This window comes from Pongo pygmaeus, chromosome 12 (genome assembly GCF_028885625.2).
Source record: "Pongo pygmaeus isolate AG05252 chromosome 12, NHGRI_mPonPyg2-v2.0_pri, whole genome shotgun sequence".
Lineage (NCBI taxonomy): Eukaryota > Metazoa > Chordata > Mammalia > Primates > Hominidae > Pongo > Pongo pygmaeus.
In genome coordinates, this window is record NC_072385.2 from 25,779,802 (window position 1) to 25,801,071 (window position 21,270).

A 21,270-nucleotide genomic window follows, 5' to 3' on the forward strand; every position below is an offset into this window, starting at 1 on the left:
GAGGTTTTCTTTTACGGTGATGAAAATATTCTGGACTGAGATACGGGTGATGGTTGTACAACATTGTGGTTGTACTAAATGCCATTGAATTGTACATTTTTAATGGTTAATTTCACGTATTGGTAATTTTACCTCAATTTAAAAATACATTTTCTACTTCAGGAGGCCAATGGGGGCAGATTGCTTGAGCCCAGAGTTCAAGACCAGCCTGGGAGACATGGTGAAACCCCATCTCTACAAAAAATACAAAAATTAGCCAGGCATTGTGATGCACACCCATAGTCCCAGCTACTTGGGAGGCTGAAGTGGGAGGATCCCTTGAGCTCGGGAGGCAGAGGCTGCAGTGAGCCATGATCGCACCACTGCACTCCAGCCTGGGCAAGAGAGTGAGACCCTGTCTCAAAAAAAAAAAAAAATTCTGACAAATTACTGATTTTCAGAATACATAAAGAATTCCTATAAGCCAGTAAGAAAAAGACCAAATAAAACAATTTTTAATGGGTTAAAGGCTTGAACAGGCACTTCATCAAAGAGGATATCTAAATAGCCAATAAGCACATGAAAATATGCTCAACATAACTAGCCACCAGAAAAATGCAAATTAAAACCCATTAGGATAGGATGGCAATTATTAAAAAAAAAAAACGAAAGAAAAGAAAATAACAAGTATTGGTGAGGATGTAGAGAAATTGAAACACTTTTGTTCTGTTGGTGGAAATGTGAAATGCTGCAGCCACTGGGAAAAACAGTATTGCAGTTCCTTTTTTTTTTTTTTTTTTTTGAGACAGCGTCTCATTCTGTTGCCCAGGCTGGAGTGCAGTGGCATGATCTCGGCTCACTGCAACCTCTGTTTCCTGGGTTCAAGCGATTCTCTTGCCTCAGCCTCCCAAGTAGCTGGGATTACAGGCACCTGCCACTATGCCCGGCTAATTTTTGTATTTTTAGTATAGACGGGGTTTAACCATGTTGGCCAGGCTAGTCTCAAACTCCTGACCTCAGGTGATCCACCTTCCTCAGCCTCCCAAAGTGCTGGGATTACAGGCATGAGCCACCGCACCCAGCTGAAAGCAAGATCTTGAAGAGTTATTTGTACACCCATATTCATAGAAGTAGGATTCACAAGAGCCAAAAGGTAGAAGCAACTCAAGTGTCCATGTACAGATGAACAGATGAACCAAATGTGGTTTGTACATACAATGGAAGATGATTCGGCCTTAAAAAGGATGAAAATTCTGACATAGGCTAGAACATGGCTGAAACTCGAAGACGTTATGCTAAGTGAAAGAAGCCAGTCATTAAAAGACAAATACTGCATGATTCCACTTACATAAGGTACCTACAGTAGTCACAATCATAGAGACGGGGAGTAGAATGGTGGCTGCCAGGGGCTTGGGGGAGGGGAAGTGGGGAGATGCAGTTTTACATGATGAAAAGATTTCTAGGGAAGGATGGGGTTGATGACTGCCCAAATTGTGAGTGCATTTAATATCACTGAACTGCACACTTAAAGATGGTTAAGATGGTAAATTTTGTTACGTGTATTCGACCACAACTAAGAAAACTGGGAAGAAAACACTCCTTTCTTTTCCAAAAAAAAAAAAAATACCCACAAGGAGGTACTACACACTCACCAGAATGACCAAAAGCAAAAAGGCCAATAACACCAAATGCTGGTGAGGATGTGGAGCAACCGGAACTCTCAAACACTGGCAGTGGAAGTGTTCATTGGTAGGCTCACTTTGGAAGATTGTTTGAATATCCACGAAAGCTAAATATTTGCTTATCGTATGATCTAGTAACTCCACTTCTAGATATTTACCCAAAAGAAATGAAAGCTTCTGTGCACCAAAAGACATATGTATGAACATTCCTATTGGCTTTACTTATAGTTGCCCCAAACTGGAAACAACCCGATGTTCATCAACAGGGAATGGATCAACAGTGATACACCCATACACTGGCATACCACTCAGAAATGAAAAGGAATGAACTCATGCTGAAACAACCTGGATGACTCACCTAGACATTATATTAAGCAAAAGGAGCCAGACACAAGAGACTGTTTTGATTACGTTTATATGAAAGTTCTAGAACAGGCAAAATTAATCCATGTGGTAGAAATCAGAACGGTGCTCCTTCTGGGTGGTATCAACTGAGAAGGGGCATGGGGGACTTGCTGGGGTGAAGAAAGCACCCTGCCACTTGCTCGGGGTGCTGTATGCATCTGTAAACTGTCTCTGACCTATACAGTAAAGGCTGCCCTTCATTGTCTGATCTGGGTAATCATTTGTAAAGGTCCCTCTGGGTGCAAGGTAGAAAGAGGTTTGTAGAGGTCTCAGTCAGAAATGGGGGCCCTGAAAAACTGGCACATTCATCAGCAAGCATCCCCTAGCCCCCAAACCTGGCTAGTCAGGCCTGAACCCCAGGAGCAGACCCAGTGTGGACCCCAAGCAAGAAGAGGTCTTTGGGAGCGTTTTTGTCCCACCACCCTGGCCTAGATGGCAAGGCCCAGGCCCAGAGAGGAGGAGGGACTCACCCCACAGTGCAGGGCAGCAGAGCGGGGCAGAAGCCAGGTTCCCTGCCTCCCAGCCCAGGGCTCACTCCTGGCAACAGGCTGTTCTCATAAAGATGCTCTGACGAAGGTGACAGTGTATCTTTTGAAAGTCCTAAAAGCATCTTTCTGGTAGGGCACAGGAGGGCAGGAGAAGGTCATTCTGAGACCAGATGGGGGTGGACAAGGCATTTCCACCCCTCCTTGGCAGAGCGAGGAAGGAACATGGTCATAAGACCAGCAGTAGCAAGCTCTGAGGTGTCCAAAGAAATTAGGGCCCTGATGGGGCCACACTCCATCCAGGATCCAATGGCTTCCGGCTCAAATTGAGAAGAGTCTGGGGAACTTGGAGAATAACCTACTTCCCTCAGAGAAAGCAGGAGAGGGGGTCCAGGACTGGCGGCTGCTGGGCAGAGCAGGCCAGGCCTGGACCTGGGCTCTCTGTAGTCCCAGTGTGGCAGTGAGCCCTGATTAGCCCCAAGACCTGCAGCTTCTAGATGAGGGATGGGGCTTACTTGTGAGGCCCCCACCATTGCCAGGCCTTCCTTCTAGGTTGATAGCTAGGTTGATAGCCACCTTCTGCCTAAAGATCCCATCAACCTCAGGGACTGCCACCAAGCCTTCAGAGCAAGGGGGATGGAGAAGGGAGGGTGGGGAGAGGGTGAGAGGACCTGGAGTTTGTGGTCCCCAGCTCCCTGAAATCCTTTACCCTGGTCTGGAAGACGCTCTGTCGATGAATCCTGGCTGTTAAAAATAACCCACCTCTCCATCATCCCGACAGCCGCGCTCCGGGACAGTGTGTTCCAAGGCCAGGCTGCTCTCCAGGGACAGGAGCTGTGGGGCAGGAAGGGCTGTGGATTCTCCAGGCCAGCCCAGGCTGGGAGAGAGGCCCACAGCCCTGCATCTCAGTCCAGGCATCCCAGCCACACATGAGTCTACCTGCCTCCCAAGACCCTGGGTGTCAGGTCGAGTGACAAGTGCCTCTGGGTTCCAGGGGTGCTGCAGCTACCCCAGAGGCTCATGTTGTTACAGGATCTGTGGGCCTCTCCCAGTGACCTGGAACTTGCTTCCCTCTTACATAGAATTCGGCAAAGAGGACACTGTGCCATGTGGCTTCCTCCTCTGATTCTCAAAAATGCCTCTGGCTGGGACCACAGGGGGCTTGACAGGAATCAAGGAGACAGAGGGACTTGGGTGTGTGTAAAGCGCATGTCCTTGTCCCACAGATGAAGTCCTCTCTCTGCTGCCATCCCCTCTGCATAGCACTCAGGGCTTAGAGCCCAGGCTCTGGAGACAGAAAGACCTGGGTTCAAATCCTGACACAGCCCTAACTACAGGGAGACTTGAGAAAGTTACTTAACCTCTCTGTGCCCTGATTCCCTCATTGATAAAATAGATAACTGTGGCTCTAACCTTGTAGGGTTGCTACGAAGCTAGATGAGTTCCCAGTGTTCCTAAATGCAGTGCCCCGACACACAGTAAGAAAGAATGAGGAGGAAGAGAAGGCGGAGGTGGAGGAAGGGGAGGGGGAGGGGGAGGGGGAGATAAAGGGGGAGGGGAGAGAAATGGGGAGGAGGAGAGGCAGGAGGAACAGAAGGGGGAGGTGGAGGGGGAGGAGGAGGAATGGGAGGAGGGGAGAGGAGTACGAGGAAGGGGAAGAGGAAGGGGAGGAGGAGGAGGAGAAAGGGGAGGGGGAGGAGAAGAAGGGGAGGGGGAGGGGAAGAAGGACAAAGAGGAGGGGGAGGGTGAGAAGGAGAAAGGGGAAGGGGAGGGGGAGGAAGAAGTCATCCATCCAGCATCCTGGTTAAGAGCATTGGCTATGGAGTGGAATTTCACGTAGCACTTCCTCTACTGACCAGCTGTGTGGCCTTGAGCCAGTTGCTTGACCCTTCTGGTCTCTAACTTCCTGAGCTGTAAAATGGAAAGATGACCCCTCCTGGAACCATTGTGCGGCCTCTGTGTGGGTGCCCTTAGGATGGTGCTGAGCAGAAGTCGGCACTGGACAAGTGTGTGAGGCCTCAGTCAGGACAGCAGGAGAGCTGGAGCCCCAGCGACTGTTGAGCTGAAGGCGGGGCGGGGTTGGGGTAAGGGCAGCTCCCTTGACCACGCTTCTGCAGGAGCAGTTAGGCCTTCCTGGCCACGCACACCACAGAGGCTGGAAGCTCTTGGCCGTGGGGCAACATGCCCACCCTGGGCTCACCTCACCCCAGGCTGGAGAGCCCGAGGGGCTTCCTGAGGCTCCTGCAGAGCAGACCCATCCAAGGCAGCAGGCCCCGCCTGTCCCCACCAGCCACCTTCCCACAACCCCACTGCATGCAGGGATGTGGGCAGAAGGAGGGAGGGAGAGCGAGAAGGGACCAAGGGAAACCAAGAGAGGAGGCTCAGGGTCCAGGAAGAAGGAAGGAGAGAGGAAAGAGTGAGGGAAAGGGAGCGGAGAGAGACCCAGGAACACAAAGGGAGACAGAGAAAAAATTTAGAAACACAGGAGTGATCTCTCTAAAAGACTAAAATGGGAGGGAGGAAGACCAGCTGTGGAACCCCGAGGAGGGCTGTGAGCGACAGTGATGGAGCTTGGGGAGCTGGAGACAGCCTGACTCCCCTGCAAACAGGGCTTTTATCTAAGGATGGGTACGATGTTGTTATGACAACAGATGTAGCATTTAGGGTAATTACCGGTGAATAACCAAGAGAAGAGGTGGCAGCTCTGGTGGGTGCTGCAGTCCAAAAACGGGGTCTCAGAGGCAGCCCCAGGCCCCATTCGCCCCTGCCTCATCCCAGACCCTTCCCTCCACCTGAGCCCAGCCAGGACCTTCCTAGTCCCTGAGGCCAGGCCACCCCAGGACAGATCTTCTGAGCCATAGCCAAGCACCCAGGTCCCGCCTCCTCACTCATCCTGCCTAGGGCTGACAGCAAACCCAGGCCCTGTGCATGGACACTGCCTCTGTGACAAGCATCTCAACCTAACTCTCCTCAGGACCCTGAGAGTGAGGTGCAGCAGGAACCTCATTTTACAGATGATAATATAAGAGTCAGAGAAATTGAGTAACTTCTCTGAGGTCACACAGCAACTAAACTGCTCTACACGGTCCCACCCCAGATGACTCCCAGGGCCAAGAACTGCTCCTGGGCAGATCTAGAGACAGGCTATTCTTACAAACCTCATCCCCTAGCACCTTCTGGAAAAAGTGAGACAGCATTTGTGGATGAGAAGAAAAGGAGAGACAGAAAGTCTTCTCTGCACCTGGCTCTCTACGACACTACACCACTGTGGCCCTTGAGATGATTATTTCTATTGCAACCCACTGGACACTCCCAGTATTTGGAAAATACTACAGGGTAACTGTGGGGCCTGGGCTCTATTTGGTGGAATCTCTCAAGTCTGGGGGACCCTGAAGGCCAAGGCTCCCATCCAGCCCCCTCCAGCCTAGGGGAGCTCCATGAAGCCTGCGGCATCCACAGCTGCCCTTTCTCCTCTGTCCTCTGGACCACTGGCCTCACATCCACAGAACCTCCTAGACATCCACCCCAGGACTGCCCGGTCCACGGGAGGGACGCATCCCAGCCCTAGGGAGCTCGGAGGGTAGGGAGAGGGAGTGGCCTGGCCCAGGCAGCCAAGAGCTGGGGGGCGCAGCCTCTGCCGGGGGCCTGCTTGTCGGTGGATCCCAGGCTCTGGGAAAATGAAGCCCTGGCCTTTCACATGCCTCGGGGCTCCTGCCCCAAGCCCAGATCTCTGCCTGGCTGGCATCACTGGGATGACAGAGGGGTCTCTTAACAGCCTCCAGGGTCATCGCAAGGGAGCTTCCTCCAGGACAGGACCCAGACCCCAGCACCTCCCTGAAATAACACGCTGGACCTGGAAAGGCAGGCCAGGGGTGAGGGGTGACCCAGCTGGGAGAGAAGAGAGCCCAGAGGCTGGGGGCTTCCAGGGGCTCCAAGCTGACTGCCCCTGAGGAGTGGGGCTGTTGAGCAGGAAGGGATGTGTGTGTGTGTGTGTGTGTGTGTGTGTGAGAGAGAGAGAGAGAGAGATTACTAATGTGATGGAACTGCAGTCGGTGAGGCAGAGCTGAGGAATTTTTTTTTTTTTTTTTTTTTTTTGAGACAGAGTCTCGCTGTGTCACGCAGGCTGGAGTGCAGTGGCACGATCTTGGCTCACTGCAACCTCTGCCTCCCAGGTTCAAGCGATTCTCCTGGCTCAGCCTCCTGAGTAGCTGGGACTACAGGCACATGCCACCACGCCCGGCTAATTTTTGTGAGTTTTTTTGTTTCTTGAAATGGAGTTTCGCTCTTGTTGCCCAGGCTGGAGTGTAATGGCGTGATCTCGGCTCACTGCAACCTCCGCCTCCTGGGTTCAAGCGATTCTCCTGCCTCAGCCTCCCTAGTAGCTGGGATTATAGGTGCCCGCCACCATGTCCAGCTAATTTTTTTGTATTTTTAGTAGAGATAGGGACTCACTGTGTTGGACAGGCTGGTCTCGAACTCCTGACTTCAGGTGATCCGCCTGCCTCCGCCTCCCAAAGTGCTGGGATTACAGGTGTGAGCCACCGCGCCCAGCCAAGCTGAGGATTTTGAGACCTTCTAGAGAATTCTTCAACAGAAGATTTGATTTAAACAAAGAGAAGGGGAGGAATTGAGGAGAGGAAGTGCAGGAGGCTAAGGTCCTGCAAGACAGCCCTTCGTGCAAGCTGCCCCCCTGCGTTGGACTCCCTTGCAAGCCCCTGGATGCAGGTCTGTCCCTGCAGCTGTGGATGGCCCTAGATTGACAGGGGCTGAACATCCCCAAAGAGCTTGCAGCCAGCTGTGATCAGAGTGGCGCAGGTAAACTGCAACAGGCACTCAGTGGAGCGAGAGCTGCCCTCCGTGGCCCTGCACTGAGGCTCCAGGACAGCGGGTGAACCACGGTCTCAGGTAGTCAGGGTTCACCCCAACAGAGGGAGGTGGAGGGAAAGGAGGTGCACTGGTCACAGGTGGCCCCAGCCCAGGCCTGGGGAACTGGTGTGCCCAGGGGAGGCGAGGGGCCTGGGCAGAGTGAGAGCAGCCTGCATCTTCCGCGGCTCCACCTAAGCCAGAGTATGGACACGAGAGGCTGTGTCCGAGCCACCCAGTTGAGGTCTGCAGCCAGGACGGGAAGGGGGCTCCCCACTGGCCATGAAAGGCAGAGGGCTTGGGGCCCCCACACGTTTACCCCTCAGTGGTATCTGGAAGCCTGGCAGGTGGGCTGAGATGGGTGTCATGTGAACCCGATGGCTGCGGGATAGCTAGGGCCCGTCTGCCCCCGGCCCTCCCATCCACACCCAGAGGCCTGTTCTCACAACTGCAGGCCGCCCCTTCCCTCCTGCCCCTGCTCCTCACAGTAGTGTGGGCTGATGCCCCACGCAGATGGCTGTGCCTTGTGTGTGTGTAGACCTGGGCTCCAGAGTGGCTCCAAGCATCATCAGACACAGAACCTGGGATACATCCCTAAACCACCTGGGCCAGGTTTCTTCATTTGCAGAATGGAAGGGCTAGAAATCAAATTCAAAGCACCATGTTGTTCTCTTCCTCCAAACAGGCTCTTGGAAACCTGGTTCCTTTTGGCTGCACTCAGTGGGGTCCTGTCTCCCGCCCTCCACTGACTGGGTTTCTAAGACATTCTCAGGACACAAGGGTGCTGGGTGTGCAGCAGGGCTCCAGAAGACCAGTGCCCTTACCGGACCCAGGGGGCAACAGCCTGAGACTTCAGGCCAGAGAGAAGAAAACAAGTTTGTTGGATGCCTTCAGCTGTGACTGCTGTCTCCTCCCCTTTTCCTCCTCCCTGTCTTGTCCCCTTCCTCCTTTTCCCCCTCCATCTCTGGCTCCCCTTCTTCTTCCTCTCCCCTCTTCCTCCTCCTCCTCTTCCTCCCTTTCCTTCCCTTCCTCCTCTTCCCCCCACCCCCTCCTCCTCCTCCTCCTTTTCCTTCCCTTCCTCCTCTCCCCCTCCTCCCCCCTCCTCTCCCCCTCTTTCCCCATCCTCCCCCCATCCCCTCCCTCTTCCCCCTCCTCCTCCTTCCTCTCCCTCCTTTCCCCAACTTCCCCTGCTCCTCTGCACTCGAGGCCAGCTCCTGACACTCATCACTCTTCTCCACTTCCTGGAGACAGGAGACTCTGATATCCCAGCTTATTTTAGTCAGCTGCCTCCTGGAGCCTGGCTGCTGGCCTGGGGCCTCACTGCCTGTCCCTTGCCCCTGAGGGGGCAGCCTGGGGCCAGAAGTCACCTCAGAACATGAGCAAGCCCACACCCAAGCCACAATCTGGAGAGCATGCCCCCTGCTCCCCTTCTCCTGCCTGTGACGCTGGCCTCCAGCCCTCTGCAGGGTGCTACCCTCCCACAGATCCTCCTCCCTGCGCCCCACCAAGGCCCACCCACTCGGGTACCTGCTGATCCTTGCCTTCCCCAAGGGTCACTCACGCCATCCCTCAGTGCTCTGCGCCCTTGGCACTGGTGGTTTGACCCCATCTCACAGCCAGGGTGCAAGGTGGTGTTGGTTCTCTGTGGCCTTTGAGCCTGGCATGGAGCTTAGTGCACTGGAGACTAGTGTCAAGGTAGATTTGACACAGGCACTCTAAATTGTGTATCCTGGACCAGCGGTCCATCCTGTTTCTGCAGCTGAGACGGGTGCAGTGGCAAAGGGCACGTGCCTACCTCCAAGTTCTCCAGTAATTCCCTTCCAGCCCCAAACTTGCCCACCCTACTCAGCAACACCAACACTGTGCTGCAAGGGCACTCAGCCCAGCCGCCCTCCACAAGGGCCACTTAACAAACAACCAGCATCTGTTGTTGTTCAAGCTTGTCTCTGGAGGCTTCAACTATTCCTCCCTCTCTGGGAGGAGATCTCATAAATATAGTTTTCTCCATCTCACCACTTTTCCAGGGATATTTTAGCGCCCCTGAGAGACTGGTGTCAGGGGCCACTGACAAGCCAGGCCAGCCCTTCCATTTTCACTGTTTGCTGGGCATTGTCACACATGATCCTGGGATGCACAGGGAATGAGACAGAAATATCTTGACACACATGGATGAGGGCCCCCTGTGTTGTCAGGATGGGAACTGCAGGGTTGGCCCCATTGCTGTGGAGCACTGTGCTGGTGGAGGGAATTGGGGCACAAGTTCCACTCCTGGAGCATGGGGAGCAATGATGCCCACCATGAAACCAGGCAATCAGACTCACAGGCAGCACCAGAGGCCATTCAACTGTGTGGGCTCAGGCAGTGCTTGAACCATCCTTGCCTTGCTTTCCATGCTCCTGAGAGAATGGGACTTCCAAGTGCCCCTGCATCCCTTCACCACCCTTCCTGCCCGTCTTCAGCCTAAGTCAAGGTATGCTGGCTCAAGAAGCTCTCACCCTCACCAACACCTACCCTTCTCTCTGCTCACTGGCTGTGTTTCTGATGCAGGCTTCTCCAAATATCAGAGTCCTCCTGGGTGCCGACATTTGACCCCTGGATGCCCCTACTGCAGCAGCAGCACAGGAATCCTAGAGGTCTCCGGAGATGGCCCTCTTTACTGCCCTGGATGACACCCCTCACACCAGGGTGAGCAGCCCTTTCCCCTACACCACCAAGGACAAGGCTGGGGTTCTCCACAGATCTGAGGGACAAACGGTTTCATCTTTCACACCAGCAATTGTTTTCCACCTGGGACTCCCTGCAACTTTGTCTCTAGTCATGGAGAGAGCTCTGGGGCCCATTATTGATGTCTGGAATGAGCACAGCAAGACGGGCATAGGCTCACATGTGGCACATTTGACACAGCTGCCTGAGAACCTTCCCCTACTAGCTCTACACTGGAGAGGGCCTGCTGAAGCTCTCCATGGGAGAGTCCTGGAGCCCATGGAAGCATGGGGTGAGAGCAGGCAGGACACAGGGCGGAGTCCACCCTCCTTCCATCAGGCCTCTGAGCAGGAGTCAGAGGACAACTGGGGCAAGGAGTTCTGCCCACCCACTTTGAAGAGAACCTGAGGGTCCAGAGGATTAAATGTAATGGGTCTGCCATTTGCAGGTGCCCGTCTGTACCTTCACACTCTATAGGAACACCTTACATGTCATCTCTACCTCTCAACACGCTCCCCAATCTTAAAGTAGTTGATGTTATCCCATTTATTTATTTATTTTAATTATTTTCTCCTTCCCTTTTTTTTTTCTTTTTGATACAGGGTCTTGCTCCATTGCCAGGCTGGAGTGCAGTGGTGCAAGTACAACTCATTACAGCCTCAAACTCCTGGGCTCAAGCGATCCTCCCACCTCAGCCTTCCAAATGGCTGGGACCCCAGGCGCACGCCACCACACCTGGCCAATTTTAAAAAATTTTTGTAGAGATGGGATTTCACTATGTTGCCCAGGCTAGTTTCCAACTCCTGGGCTCAAGTGATCCTCCTGCCTCGGCCTCCCAAAGTGCTGAGATTTCAGGCATGAGCCACCACACCTGGCCCTTTTTCGTCTTTCTTTTTTTTCTGAGATGGAGTCTTACTCTGCCGCCCAAGCTGGAGGTGCAGTGGCGCAATCTCAGCTCACTGCAAGCTCCGCCTCCTGGGTTCACACCATTCTTCTGCCTCAGCCTCCCCAGTAGCTGGGACTACAGGCACCCACCACCACGCCCAGCTAATTTTTTGTATTTTTTGTAGTAGAGACGAGGTTTCACCACGTTAGCCAGGATGGTCTCGATCTCCTGACCTCATGATCCACCCGCCTCGGCCTCCCAAAGTGCTGGGATTACAGGCGTGAGCCACCGCACCCGGTCCACGTGGCACATTTTAAATGTGAGCAAGTCAAGGCTCAGAGAGGTTTAGCGGTCTGTCTGAGACCATATATCTGGTAAGCAGTAGAGCCAGCTGTGACTCCAAAGCCAGTACTGTTTCCATGCTGCTCCAGGCCCCAACCATGCTCTCCCTCTGCCCATGCCCTCTCTGTCAGGCCCTGTCTGAGCCTCTGCTCTCTGGGTCTGTTCCCTGCCACCACCTCTGCAGATGCCCTGGTGCATCCCGGGTGCTGTGGGGACAATTCTCCTGCCTCTAGCTCAGCCAAGGCCAGGATGGAATTTTCCAACAGAATTTCTCTAGGAAACTATGGAGAAAACAAAACAAAACAGAAAATGAAAACCCCAAATCACAGACACACTCCCAGAGCCCAGGGTCCCCAGCCTTAGATAACCAAGGCTGCCCCAGTTTGCTGGGAAAACTCACTTCTCCAACAAATATTTACTGGGCACCTGCTCCGGGCCAGGCTCTGCCAGAGGGTGAGGAGCACAGGTACAGACAAGGTAGCCAAGTCCCTGGCCTCTTGGGCTGTCCTCTCAGGGGAGGTCCCTGGGCACAGACCCAGCCCTGCTGGGGTGAAAGCAGGTCTGTTGTTAGGAGCTGCATCTTCTCCTGCATCATCCTGAGCCATGACCCCATGGGAGCCCGGTTTCCCAGAGCGCACCTCCCCACTTGCCCCTTCCAGAGTATCTCACCCACTTCCTCCTCTGTTGCCCCCCAACTCCAGTGCCCCTCCCAGCCTTACTGTAGACACCATGTCCCGCCCAGACAGGTGGCCACTCCCCTCTCCCACCCGCTTCCACCTGCCCTGGGGAATGTCTTTCAAGATGACCCTTCTGGGGCTCAGCCACCTAGATTTCCCCAGGACACAGGTGAGGGGTGTGACTTGAGCCCATGTGGGGTTGGTGGATGGAGGCTATATGGGTGCAGGCGGGAGGGCAGAGGAGGAAGCTTGGTGAGCAGGGAGGGGAGCTGCTTCCTGAACAATCAACAAGTAGAAAGGTGGGGGGGGGCGGGGGGCAGGAGGCCTTGGTTTCCCCTCATCTCTCCTGGGGCAGCACCCAAGACATCATTAGAACCATGCTCCTGTCTGACCCCCTCACTTGACAAGAAGGCATCTGAAACCCAGAGAGGTGAGCAGCCTTGCCCAGGGCCACCCAGCAATTTGGTGGGCCTCCTAGGATCACATCCTGAGCCTTTGGACCCCGAGACAGCTGAGGAATCCCTCAAAGAGCTGCCAGCTAGGTGCCCACCCAAATCCAGCTGCCAGGCCAGCAGGGGCAGAGGGGCCACAGCCTGAGGGGATTTGCAGCTGGAACAGCTGCATCAAAGCTGCACCTGACAAACAAGGACCAGTGGAGCCTGCTGCTGTGGCTGCTCCACCAGCCTTTCCCGCACCGGGAGGAGGAAGGCTGTGTTTAACCCTTGGCTCCCCAACAATTGACTGGGGAATCCAAGCGGCGGGCCCAGGTAGTCTCTCACGCTTGCTTCACGGCTGGGCTGGGCTGGGCTGGGCTGCGACACCAGGACACCTGGATCCCCCATGCCACAGCCCAGCCCTCTTCCCTCTTGAAGCAGCTCCAGTCCCCATGGGTGGGGAGCAAATTCCATCTGAGTCCCAGCTGCTCTGAGATTGGTGGGGTCCACCCTGCAGCTCCAGAAGGGGGCCTGCCCTCTCCCTGGGGAAATCAAAGGTCAGGACCCTCGGCACCTCCCCCGCCTGCCCTGCCAGAGAGCCGGGGGCCCCATGGGCTGCCGCAAGGACAGAAATAGCCCTGACTTTCCAGGGAGGGAGGCTCTTTTTTGGTCTCCAGTGTGTTCCGGTCCCCTCGCAGGCACCACTGCTCCATGGAGCCCGTAAGCTCATGAAGAGCCAGCACCATCCCCCTGGGCAAGGCAGGGGTCAGGGGATCAGCAGGAGGCAACAGGAGGCTCGGAGGAGGGGGAGTCGCTGAGGACCCGGAAGTGGGAAGGGCCAGGATGGGGGAAGGGAAGAAGGGAGGAGAAGGGAGAGCAGAGGAAGGAGGGAACGTAGACTCCCAGGGGGTAGTGGTAGGCAGTAAAGGGGCACCTCATCTCTGAAATCACTGCTGATCAATCGCTGGCCTCAAGGCCACGCCAAGGGCAGGAGCCTTTGGCCAGGGTCAGTCCAGGGTGTGAGAAGATCAGAGCAGACAAGCCCGGGGGAGGGTGCGAGCTGACATCCAGGCCCTTCCAGCACTGGCCTTCTGACAACAGCCTTTCCCAAGCCCAGATGGAAGAGCGGACGGATGTGGGAGCACGAAGAATCCCAGAATCTAATTTTAGCCCAGAGCTCCCCGCCTCCCCTGCTGACAGTGAGCAGAGCCTGGGAGGGTGGTAGCCTTGCACCCCCTGCCAGGGCTCCTGCTCTCGTGGAAGGGCCAGCCAACAGGGAGAGCTGCTAAGAGTGGCTGGGGTCAGCAGGTGAGGCTCCCAAGCTCACACAGGGCAGGGGCTTTGCTGGACTGGGAAGGACCCAGAGCCTGAGCTCTGGTGCTGGAGGCAGGGCTAGTGAAGAGGCAGAGGTTGATGCTGGAGGCAGGGCTGTTGAGGAGGCAGGGCTGTTGAGGAGGCAGAGTGAGGCCAGTGGGTGACACCACTGAGATGAGATTGGGTACGTTTATGTCCTGGTTCTGGAAGACCTCAGCCAATTGCCTCTGCCTCAGTTTCCTTGCCTGTGAAATAGGCATAGTAATCACATCAATTTCAGATGATGTGTATCCAGCCCTGGACCCTAATGTCTTAGGACTGTCATGATTGCTTTCACCACGGCACATCTCAGAGGGCCCCAAACCGATCTGTTACTCCAGAACTGGTGCTTAACTTTGCGCTGAGGTACGAAGGTGAGGAAAACACCACCGCCATCCTTCCCACGAGCCTGACACTACGAACAACTGATTAACTCCAGGAACCTTCATGTCTGGACCTCCCAGGGAGCTGGGGCAGGGGGTGACAGTGGGGGGAAGGCAGAGATGGAGCCCCAAGCTGGGGAACCCTGGGGACCGCAGGGGCAATCCTGCGTGGGCAGACAAGGACACCAAGGCCCAGAGAGGGACCGAGTCCTGCCTAAGGACAGCCCAACAGGTGGTGGCAGGGAGAGGACATGAATCCTGAGTTCCCCACCTCCCCCTGCCCTGCCGCCCACAGCAACCAGGATCTGGGAGCAGAAAGCCCCACCAGTGCCAGGGAAGCCAAAGGCTGCCCAGGTCCAACTCCAGCTGGGCAGACGCCTCCTCCCCAGCCAGCGGCAACCCCATTTGCAGGTGGGAGCTGGGCAAGGTCTCACACCCCTTGCCAGTGGCCCCCCACACACAGGGTGGGGACCATGCAGAGGATGGGGAGAGGGTCCAGGGCCTGATGAACCCACAAGCCTCCTGCACCTTAAGCACTGACAGTAGATCAGCCGGGCCCTCCTGCCACAGGTCCCTTCTTAAACAAGGGTCAGGAGTCCCTTCAGCCACAGTGCTCCAAAGAGGAGTTCTCAGCAGCCCCAAAGTTCTCAGCAGCTATCCCAAGGTAGAGCTGGCTCTTAAGGCCCTCTCAAGGGTATTCTTGCCATCTAAGGACCCAGGCTCTCAGAGGGGAGGTGCCGCTGTGGGAAATTCCTCATCCTGCTCTGCCCAGCTCCTCTTTAACTGCGTTCTGCAGCAGCGCCTCCCTTCCAGCAGGGAAGGGGTCTTAAGAAAGGGGTGTCTGGAAGGATGATGTGACCATCTGAGACAGCTCCCGTCCACCTGGTGAACTGCCAGGTAAAGCACCCCTGCCGGCCTCACACCTGCCCCCACACCCACCACCCTCACCTCCAGGTGACTTGCCAGGATTATTCTTGGAGGCAGAGGGCTGCACCCACCCCACTCCCACCTCTACTGTTCTCAGCCAGCCTGATCAACCTGTAGCCCTCAGATGGGCTCAGGGTGAAATCAAAAGCACGTCCTACTCATAGAGAGCTTCAGGAATGGAGCATGAGAGAGAAGAAGGCCTGATCGGGAGCCAGGTCCTGGGCCCAGCTCCAGCTGCACCCTGTTAGCCAAGGGGCCTGGGCAGGTGCCTGAGACTCCGCCCCCCAGTTCCTCATCTGAGAACTGAAAGACAGCAAAATGGGGACAAGCCAAGCACAGGTCCTGCCACACAGCTGACTGTCAGTGGATGTTTCCTGAATGTGGGCCTGTTATTCCTTGAGTTCGGATGCAATTCCTTCAGTGTGAAAGTGTGGCATGATGGGCAACCTGGGTCTAGATCTAGATCCAACTCAGCCAGCTGTGTCTGTGTGACGCCCTCTGAGGCAATTCAACTCCTCTCTCTGGGCCCCAGTCTTTTCCTTCATACAATTCAGCGGTTGGACTGAGCTGTCAGGAATGGAAAACCTGGGAGACACCTGCCATCAATTACATAGTCTGTGGCAGTGACAGACATGAACAATCGATCACAGCATAGTCACCTGGTGAATCCATCCACATGCAGTTTCAGGATCTTCAGATACCCAGCGCCACTGAATGAGAACTGGCTGAAGAGATGGAATCACAATTCTTCATCACCTGAATTTCATAGTTGTGTGATTTCAAGACTTAGAGAGGTCACTTTAAGTCTCAATTTCGTTTTTTGTAAAATGATCATTCTCAGCAAGGTTGTGAGGATTAATGAGATAATGTATTCAAAATGGGCTTGCAAACAGTCCTGCTCTAGGAGGGGTACCTTTCCACCACCATTTCCAGAGTCGGGGCAGGGTTCTCTACTCCCAGGCTCAAGGGCCTGCCCCTTGCAGACGCTTAAGCACTGGGGTACAATGTGGTCCAGCAGAAAGAGCCTGGGCCTGGATGACCTCAAGCGGGTCATTACAGCCTTCTCAGCCTGCATTTCGCTAGTATAAAATGGGCTGATACTTACCTTACAGTCAGGCATAAGGATTAAGTGAGGTCATCAGACAAAACCAGAAGAGCCTGGATCAGTAAAAGGGAGTCAATGAACCATCCTCATCTACCCATATCAGGCCTCTGGGTGTCAGCAGTGGGCGCTTCGGCAGGTGTGGGGAGCTGAGAGCAGAGCAGGGCATGTCTTTCTTGTTAAGTCCTCAGCAAAGCCCATGTCCCCATGTCTGTCAGTGATGGTGGGTACACTGGAGGTCTCGCTGGTTGTCCCTAGCAGAAGCATGGCCCACGCCAGTATGGAGGTGGTGAGAGTGAAGATTCTGGGCCAATGTGGAAGTAGAGGGGTGGCCTCACACTGAGGATTCTGGGGCTTCACGTGTCCTCCTTCCTCCCTCCCCTCCCTGGGCTGGCCACTGGCGCTGGCCCTGCCCACAGCCTCCTGCTGCCAGCCTGCCATCTGCCCCCCTGCCCATGGGACCAGGCCCACCTGGTTCAGGCCCCGGGGACTGCCCACTCTGTGGCGACTAAGTAGGGCAGGAAGGCTGTGGCACCAGACCACCCAGGGCTAGCTTGGGGCTGTTTTCAAACCCAGTTACACATCCACCAATCACATCCTTTACACATGCCCTTCCCCCTACCCAAAACACCCTCCCTTCTTGCCTCTTGTTGTACTCCTGCTCTTCCTCCAAGACCCAACCCAAAGGCCACCTCCTCCAGAAAACCCTCCCTTTTTTTCCCTCCCAGGGAGCCAGTCTCAGGCTCCTCCAGCCACCCTCACCCATTGGCTTGTGATGATGAGTAAGGATGCTTTGTGGACAAAGATGGGTAGGAAGGGCAGGGGCTTGGGGGAACCAGCCAGCCACATCTCGGGGAGGAGAGGACTACTGGCCCTGGGATGGAGCCCCGGGTCATTGGGCCAACACCCAGAGTCTGCTGTGCCAGCGGCTGAGGAATAACTGCTCCAGGCAGCCCTTGGGCAACAAGGACACCACTTACTTATTACAAAATATCCTTTATTGATAAAATAGCTCAGAGTTTAAAAAAAAAAAAAAACCTGCATGTCACAATAAGAGGTCACAGGCAAGAACACTGGGGGTCCCATGGGGCACACACAAGACCAGCCAGCAGAGGGTCACAGTGAGTCCCTCTCCTGGCCCAGCTCCCCACCACATCCCAGGGCGACGCTCTGGCCTCAACAACCCACCGAGGACCAAGCTAGGAAGCCTCCCACACCCCAGGAAGGACTCTTTTTGGTCCCCTCCATTCTCTCTACACCCAGAAAACTCCCTCAGTGCCCTTCCAAATCTAACAGGTCCATCTGGCCCATTCCCCTGACACCTGCCAAGCTAAGATGCCTACTGGCCCAATGTTGAAGCCAGGCCCTCCCCAAGGGAAGGCCGGAAAACCTCCTTTCCACACTTCCAACTGTTCTGGGTGCCAGGTTTTGGGGTGGGACTGAGAACCAAGAAGCAGGGGTCCTCAATGCACAGCCCCATCAGCATTGCGGGGAGCAGCGTGGCTGGGTCTGAGGCAGTCCACAAGCACCCACCTGGGGGGATCAGTTGTGGTTCACAAGGACTCATTTGGGGCTTGGAGACCTGGCTGGGCACTCCAGTGGGAGGCTCCCCTAGGGGCGCACCAGGCTTTCATGCCAGTACCCCACCTGGGGGCGCTGCCACCTGTCACAGTCTCTCATCTTAGACTGTTGCCAAGGCGTGGATATTTTGGGCTGTCTTGGGGAAACAATTTGCCTCCTTGATGACAGAAGACTTATCCCCCACTGGGGAGGCCCAAGCCACTAAAAACCCTCTTGGTGTTGCAGGTGAAATGTCGAAACATTGTCATGTAGCATAATAACTCAGAACTTTGCAGCCACAAGAACACATTCTCAAAGAGATCCTTTAACTTGAAATAGTGATTCTGTCTGCCACTCCCGGCTTCCAGTTTGGGGTAGGAATTCACACACCCCAGGGACAGAACAAAAGTCTACAGGAAGACAGGTGGTGGTAAACACAGAGGAAAAGGATTTTTATATCACCGGATAATCACATTTTTGGTTCTCTAGTGCATTCCCCCACAGAGCTCAAAGCTTTCTGCAAAGCCTTTCATCTCCCTGCAGCAAGTAGGCGGCGAGCTATTGTCGCCCCGATTTTTGCAGGGGGTGAATGCCAGTGATCGGGGATCTCCCGTCGAGGCAGAGACCAGGCCTCCAAGACCGCCCCAGCGAGGCATCCACGTGGCCACCCACCTGCTGGAGGGGTGCTGGGTAAGGAAGCCCATCCATTGTTCTGGGTTTTAAAGGAACCACAGATCCGAAAACAGGCGAAGGGGGAAAGGAGGGCCCAGAGATGGTGCCACCCCATAAGCCCCCATCCCAGCACCTGCCGGGGACCGCGAGTGCCTAGCGTGGGTGATCAGTCTTCGTTTCTTCCTCCCCCTCAGCAGCAGGCCCCACTGGGAAAAGTGGAAGGCTGGCTCCGTGCTCTTTGTGGGTGGGGGGGAGATGAAAAAGAAATGAAAACACCACAAGCAAGTGACCTGCCAGGAACACAAGGTCCTCAAGAAAGGGAAGCCCAGACATTGGCCTGGAGAGCACGGGGCTCTGGGAAGAAAGTGCTCTCTCTTCTCCTGGTCTTGGGTATGTTCCAGAGGATTTGAACCACCTCCATCGGCCTGTGCTCAGGGAGAGGGTGGAGAAGGGGTCCCCCACAGCTAAGCCGGCAAGGGGAGCCTTCACTGGGACCCTTGCTAGCAGCTCCCCTGCCCACCTCTCCCAAGGGGTCCCTAAGATGAGGCCTGCAGGATCTGGGCAGGGAGCAGAAAGCCCAGGGGATGCAGCCACACACAGCAGGGCAAGAAGCAGGGTGGCCCCGGTGCCACCGCACCAACCCCACAGGGGCAGCACAGGCGGGCTCACCAGGCCGTCTGGGTCCACGGGCGGCACAGGATCCTCCGGAAGGCACGGCGGAAGTCCTGGTTGAAGATGGTGTAGATAACAGGGTTCAGTGAGCTGTTGCAGTAGCCGATCCAGAAGAAGAACTGGAAGAGGCCATGGGGCACCTTGCAGTGCTTTGGGCAGATGGCGCCCAGGCTGTAGCTGAAGAAGAAGGGGAACCAGCAGAGCACAAAAACGCCAATGACCACAGCCAGCACGAAGGTGAAGCGCTTCTCCCGGGTCAGCTGCGCCCGTCGACGCCACCACTGCCCACCTATAGCACCCACGCCCCTGCCCAGGAGCACCTGGCCACGTAGGGTGGCCAGCACCCGGGAGCCCTGTGGCTGCTGCAGCGGGGGACTGCAAGCTGAGGCCGGAGACACTGGCACTGCCTGGGGTTCACACTCTTCCTCCTCCTCCTCCTCCTCCTCTTCCTCCTCTTCAGCTTCATCCTCTGGAGATGCCCCACAAACACCCTCCTTCTGGCCCTGGCTTGAGTTGGGAAGGGCAGCCCAACTGGGTGGCAAGGCCCGGGTCCCAGTATCTTCAGAGGTCTCCCCCTCCTCCTTCTCACCAGTGGACTTCGAGTGTCCATTGACCTCTCTGGCAGAAGCCAGAGAGGCCAGGGCTGGCAGCTTGGCTGAGGCCAAAGTCCCACCACGGTCGGGTCGGGGCTGCTTGGACTCACCCTGCCCAGGCCCCCTCTTGGCCCTGGGACCTCTGCGGTTGCTGCGTTTGGCGATCAGGTAGATGCGCAGGTAGACAAGGATCATGATGAGGCAAGGAGCAAAGAAAGATCCGATGCTGGAGGCCAGGATGTACCAGGCCTCCTGGTTGAGCTTGCACTGTGGGCGCCCACGCGGCTGGGGGCCCTGGTCGCCCTTGTAGATGAGGGGCGGCAGCGAGATGACGGCGGCGATGAGCCACACGGTGAGGATGATGCACTTGATGCGGCGCGGGGTGCGCTTAGAGTTGTACTCCAGCGCGCGGCTCACGGCCCAGTAGCGGTCCAGGCTGATGGCGCACAGGTGCACGATGGACGAGGTGCAGAAGAGCACGTCGAGCGCCAGGTACACCTCGCACCACGTGCGCCGGAAGTACCAGTAGCCCAGCAGCTCGTTGGCCAGCGAGAAAGGGATGATGAGCGTGGCCACCAGGATGTCGGCGGCGGCCAGCGACACCAGGAACAGGTTCTGAGGTGCGCGCAGCGAGCGGCTGGTCAACACAGCCAGGATGACCAGCGCGTTGCCGAAGATGGTAAAGAGGATGAGGAAGGTGATGGCCGCCGCGATGGCCGCCGTGGCCTGCACGGAGTAGGGGTCCTGGTGGTCCATGGCGGGGCGGGACGTGGGCAGAGGGAGCGCTGCCCGCCCAGTGCGCAACGTGGGCGACAGTGCTGCCCGGCTCGGCTAGAGAAGAGCGTCGCCCCTTCGGCGGCGCCGAGGGCGCTGGAGCCCCATGGCCTGGACGGGCGGGGCCTAGGAGGTCGGGAACACCCAGGACCAGCAGCCGCCCTCCTACATCCTCCTCCACCGGCGCCCGGGGCCCCTGCCGTCCGCCCCAGAGAAGTTTCCCAAGTTGTCCCGCCGCCGTCCCCGTCCCGCCCGGGACCGGAGAAAGTCGCGCCCTCCCGCCACGCGGATGCCGGACGCTCTGGGGGCGCGGGCCGGGCTGAGCCAGTTCTTGAAGGAGGCGCAGAGGACCCTGCGCCCGCTCAGCTCACAGGCTCTCGCCCCAGCCGCGCCTGCAGGGGAGCCGGGAGCGGGGAGCGCGGCTGGAGGAGGGCGGAGACTGGAGGCGGGCGCGGGAGCGGGCGGGAGACGGGAGGCGGGGCGGTGGGCGGACCGAGGTGGGCTGAAGGTGCGCTTCGCGGGAGGCGCGAGCTCCGGACTTCCCGCGCCCGGACCCCGCCCCGCGCCACTGCCTGCCTTCCTCCCGGCGGCCGCGCCTCGGGAGAGCGGAGGGGCCCGGCGGCCGGGGTCTCCGGCCCCCGGGCAGGACGCGCGCAGCTGTGGAGGGGTCGGTGGGTGCCGGGAGCCGGGACGCGGAGCTAGCGCGCGGGCCGGCACCGGGACGGGACCCTTCTCCTGGGGGAGCTGGGCTGGGCCGGGCGCCGGTGCGCGCTGCTCT

General features: G+C 56.5%; 1 protein-coding gene across 1 annotated transcript; it reads right to left on the reverse strand.

Moving 5' to 3' along the window:
* Positions 1-17,201: 17,201 nt before the first annotated feature.
* ADRA2B (adrenoceptor alpha 2B) lies at positions 17,202-20,907 on the reverse strand. The gene has a single exon (XM_054476595.2). The coding sequence runs from the start codon at positions 20,472-20,474 to the stop codon at positions 19,119-19,121; it is 1,356 nt and encodes a 451-aa protein (XP_054332570.1). The 5' UTR covers positions 20,475-20,907; the 3' UTR covers positions 17,202-19,118.
* Between the last annotated feature and the right edge of the window lie 363 nt (positions 20,908-21,270).

Coding starts and splice junctions, on each gene's coding strand:
- ADRA2B (XM_054476595.2), bottom strand. CDS start 20,474: ATGGACCACCAGGACCCCTACTCCGTGCAGGCCACGGCGGCCATCGCG.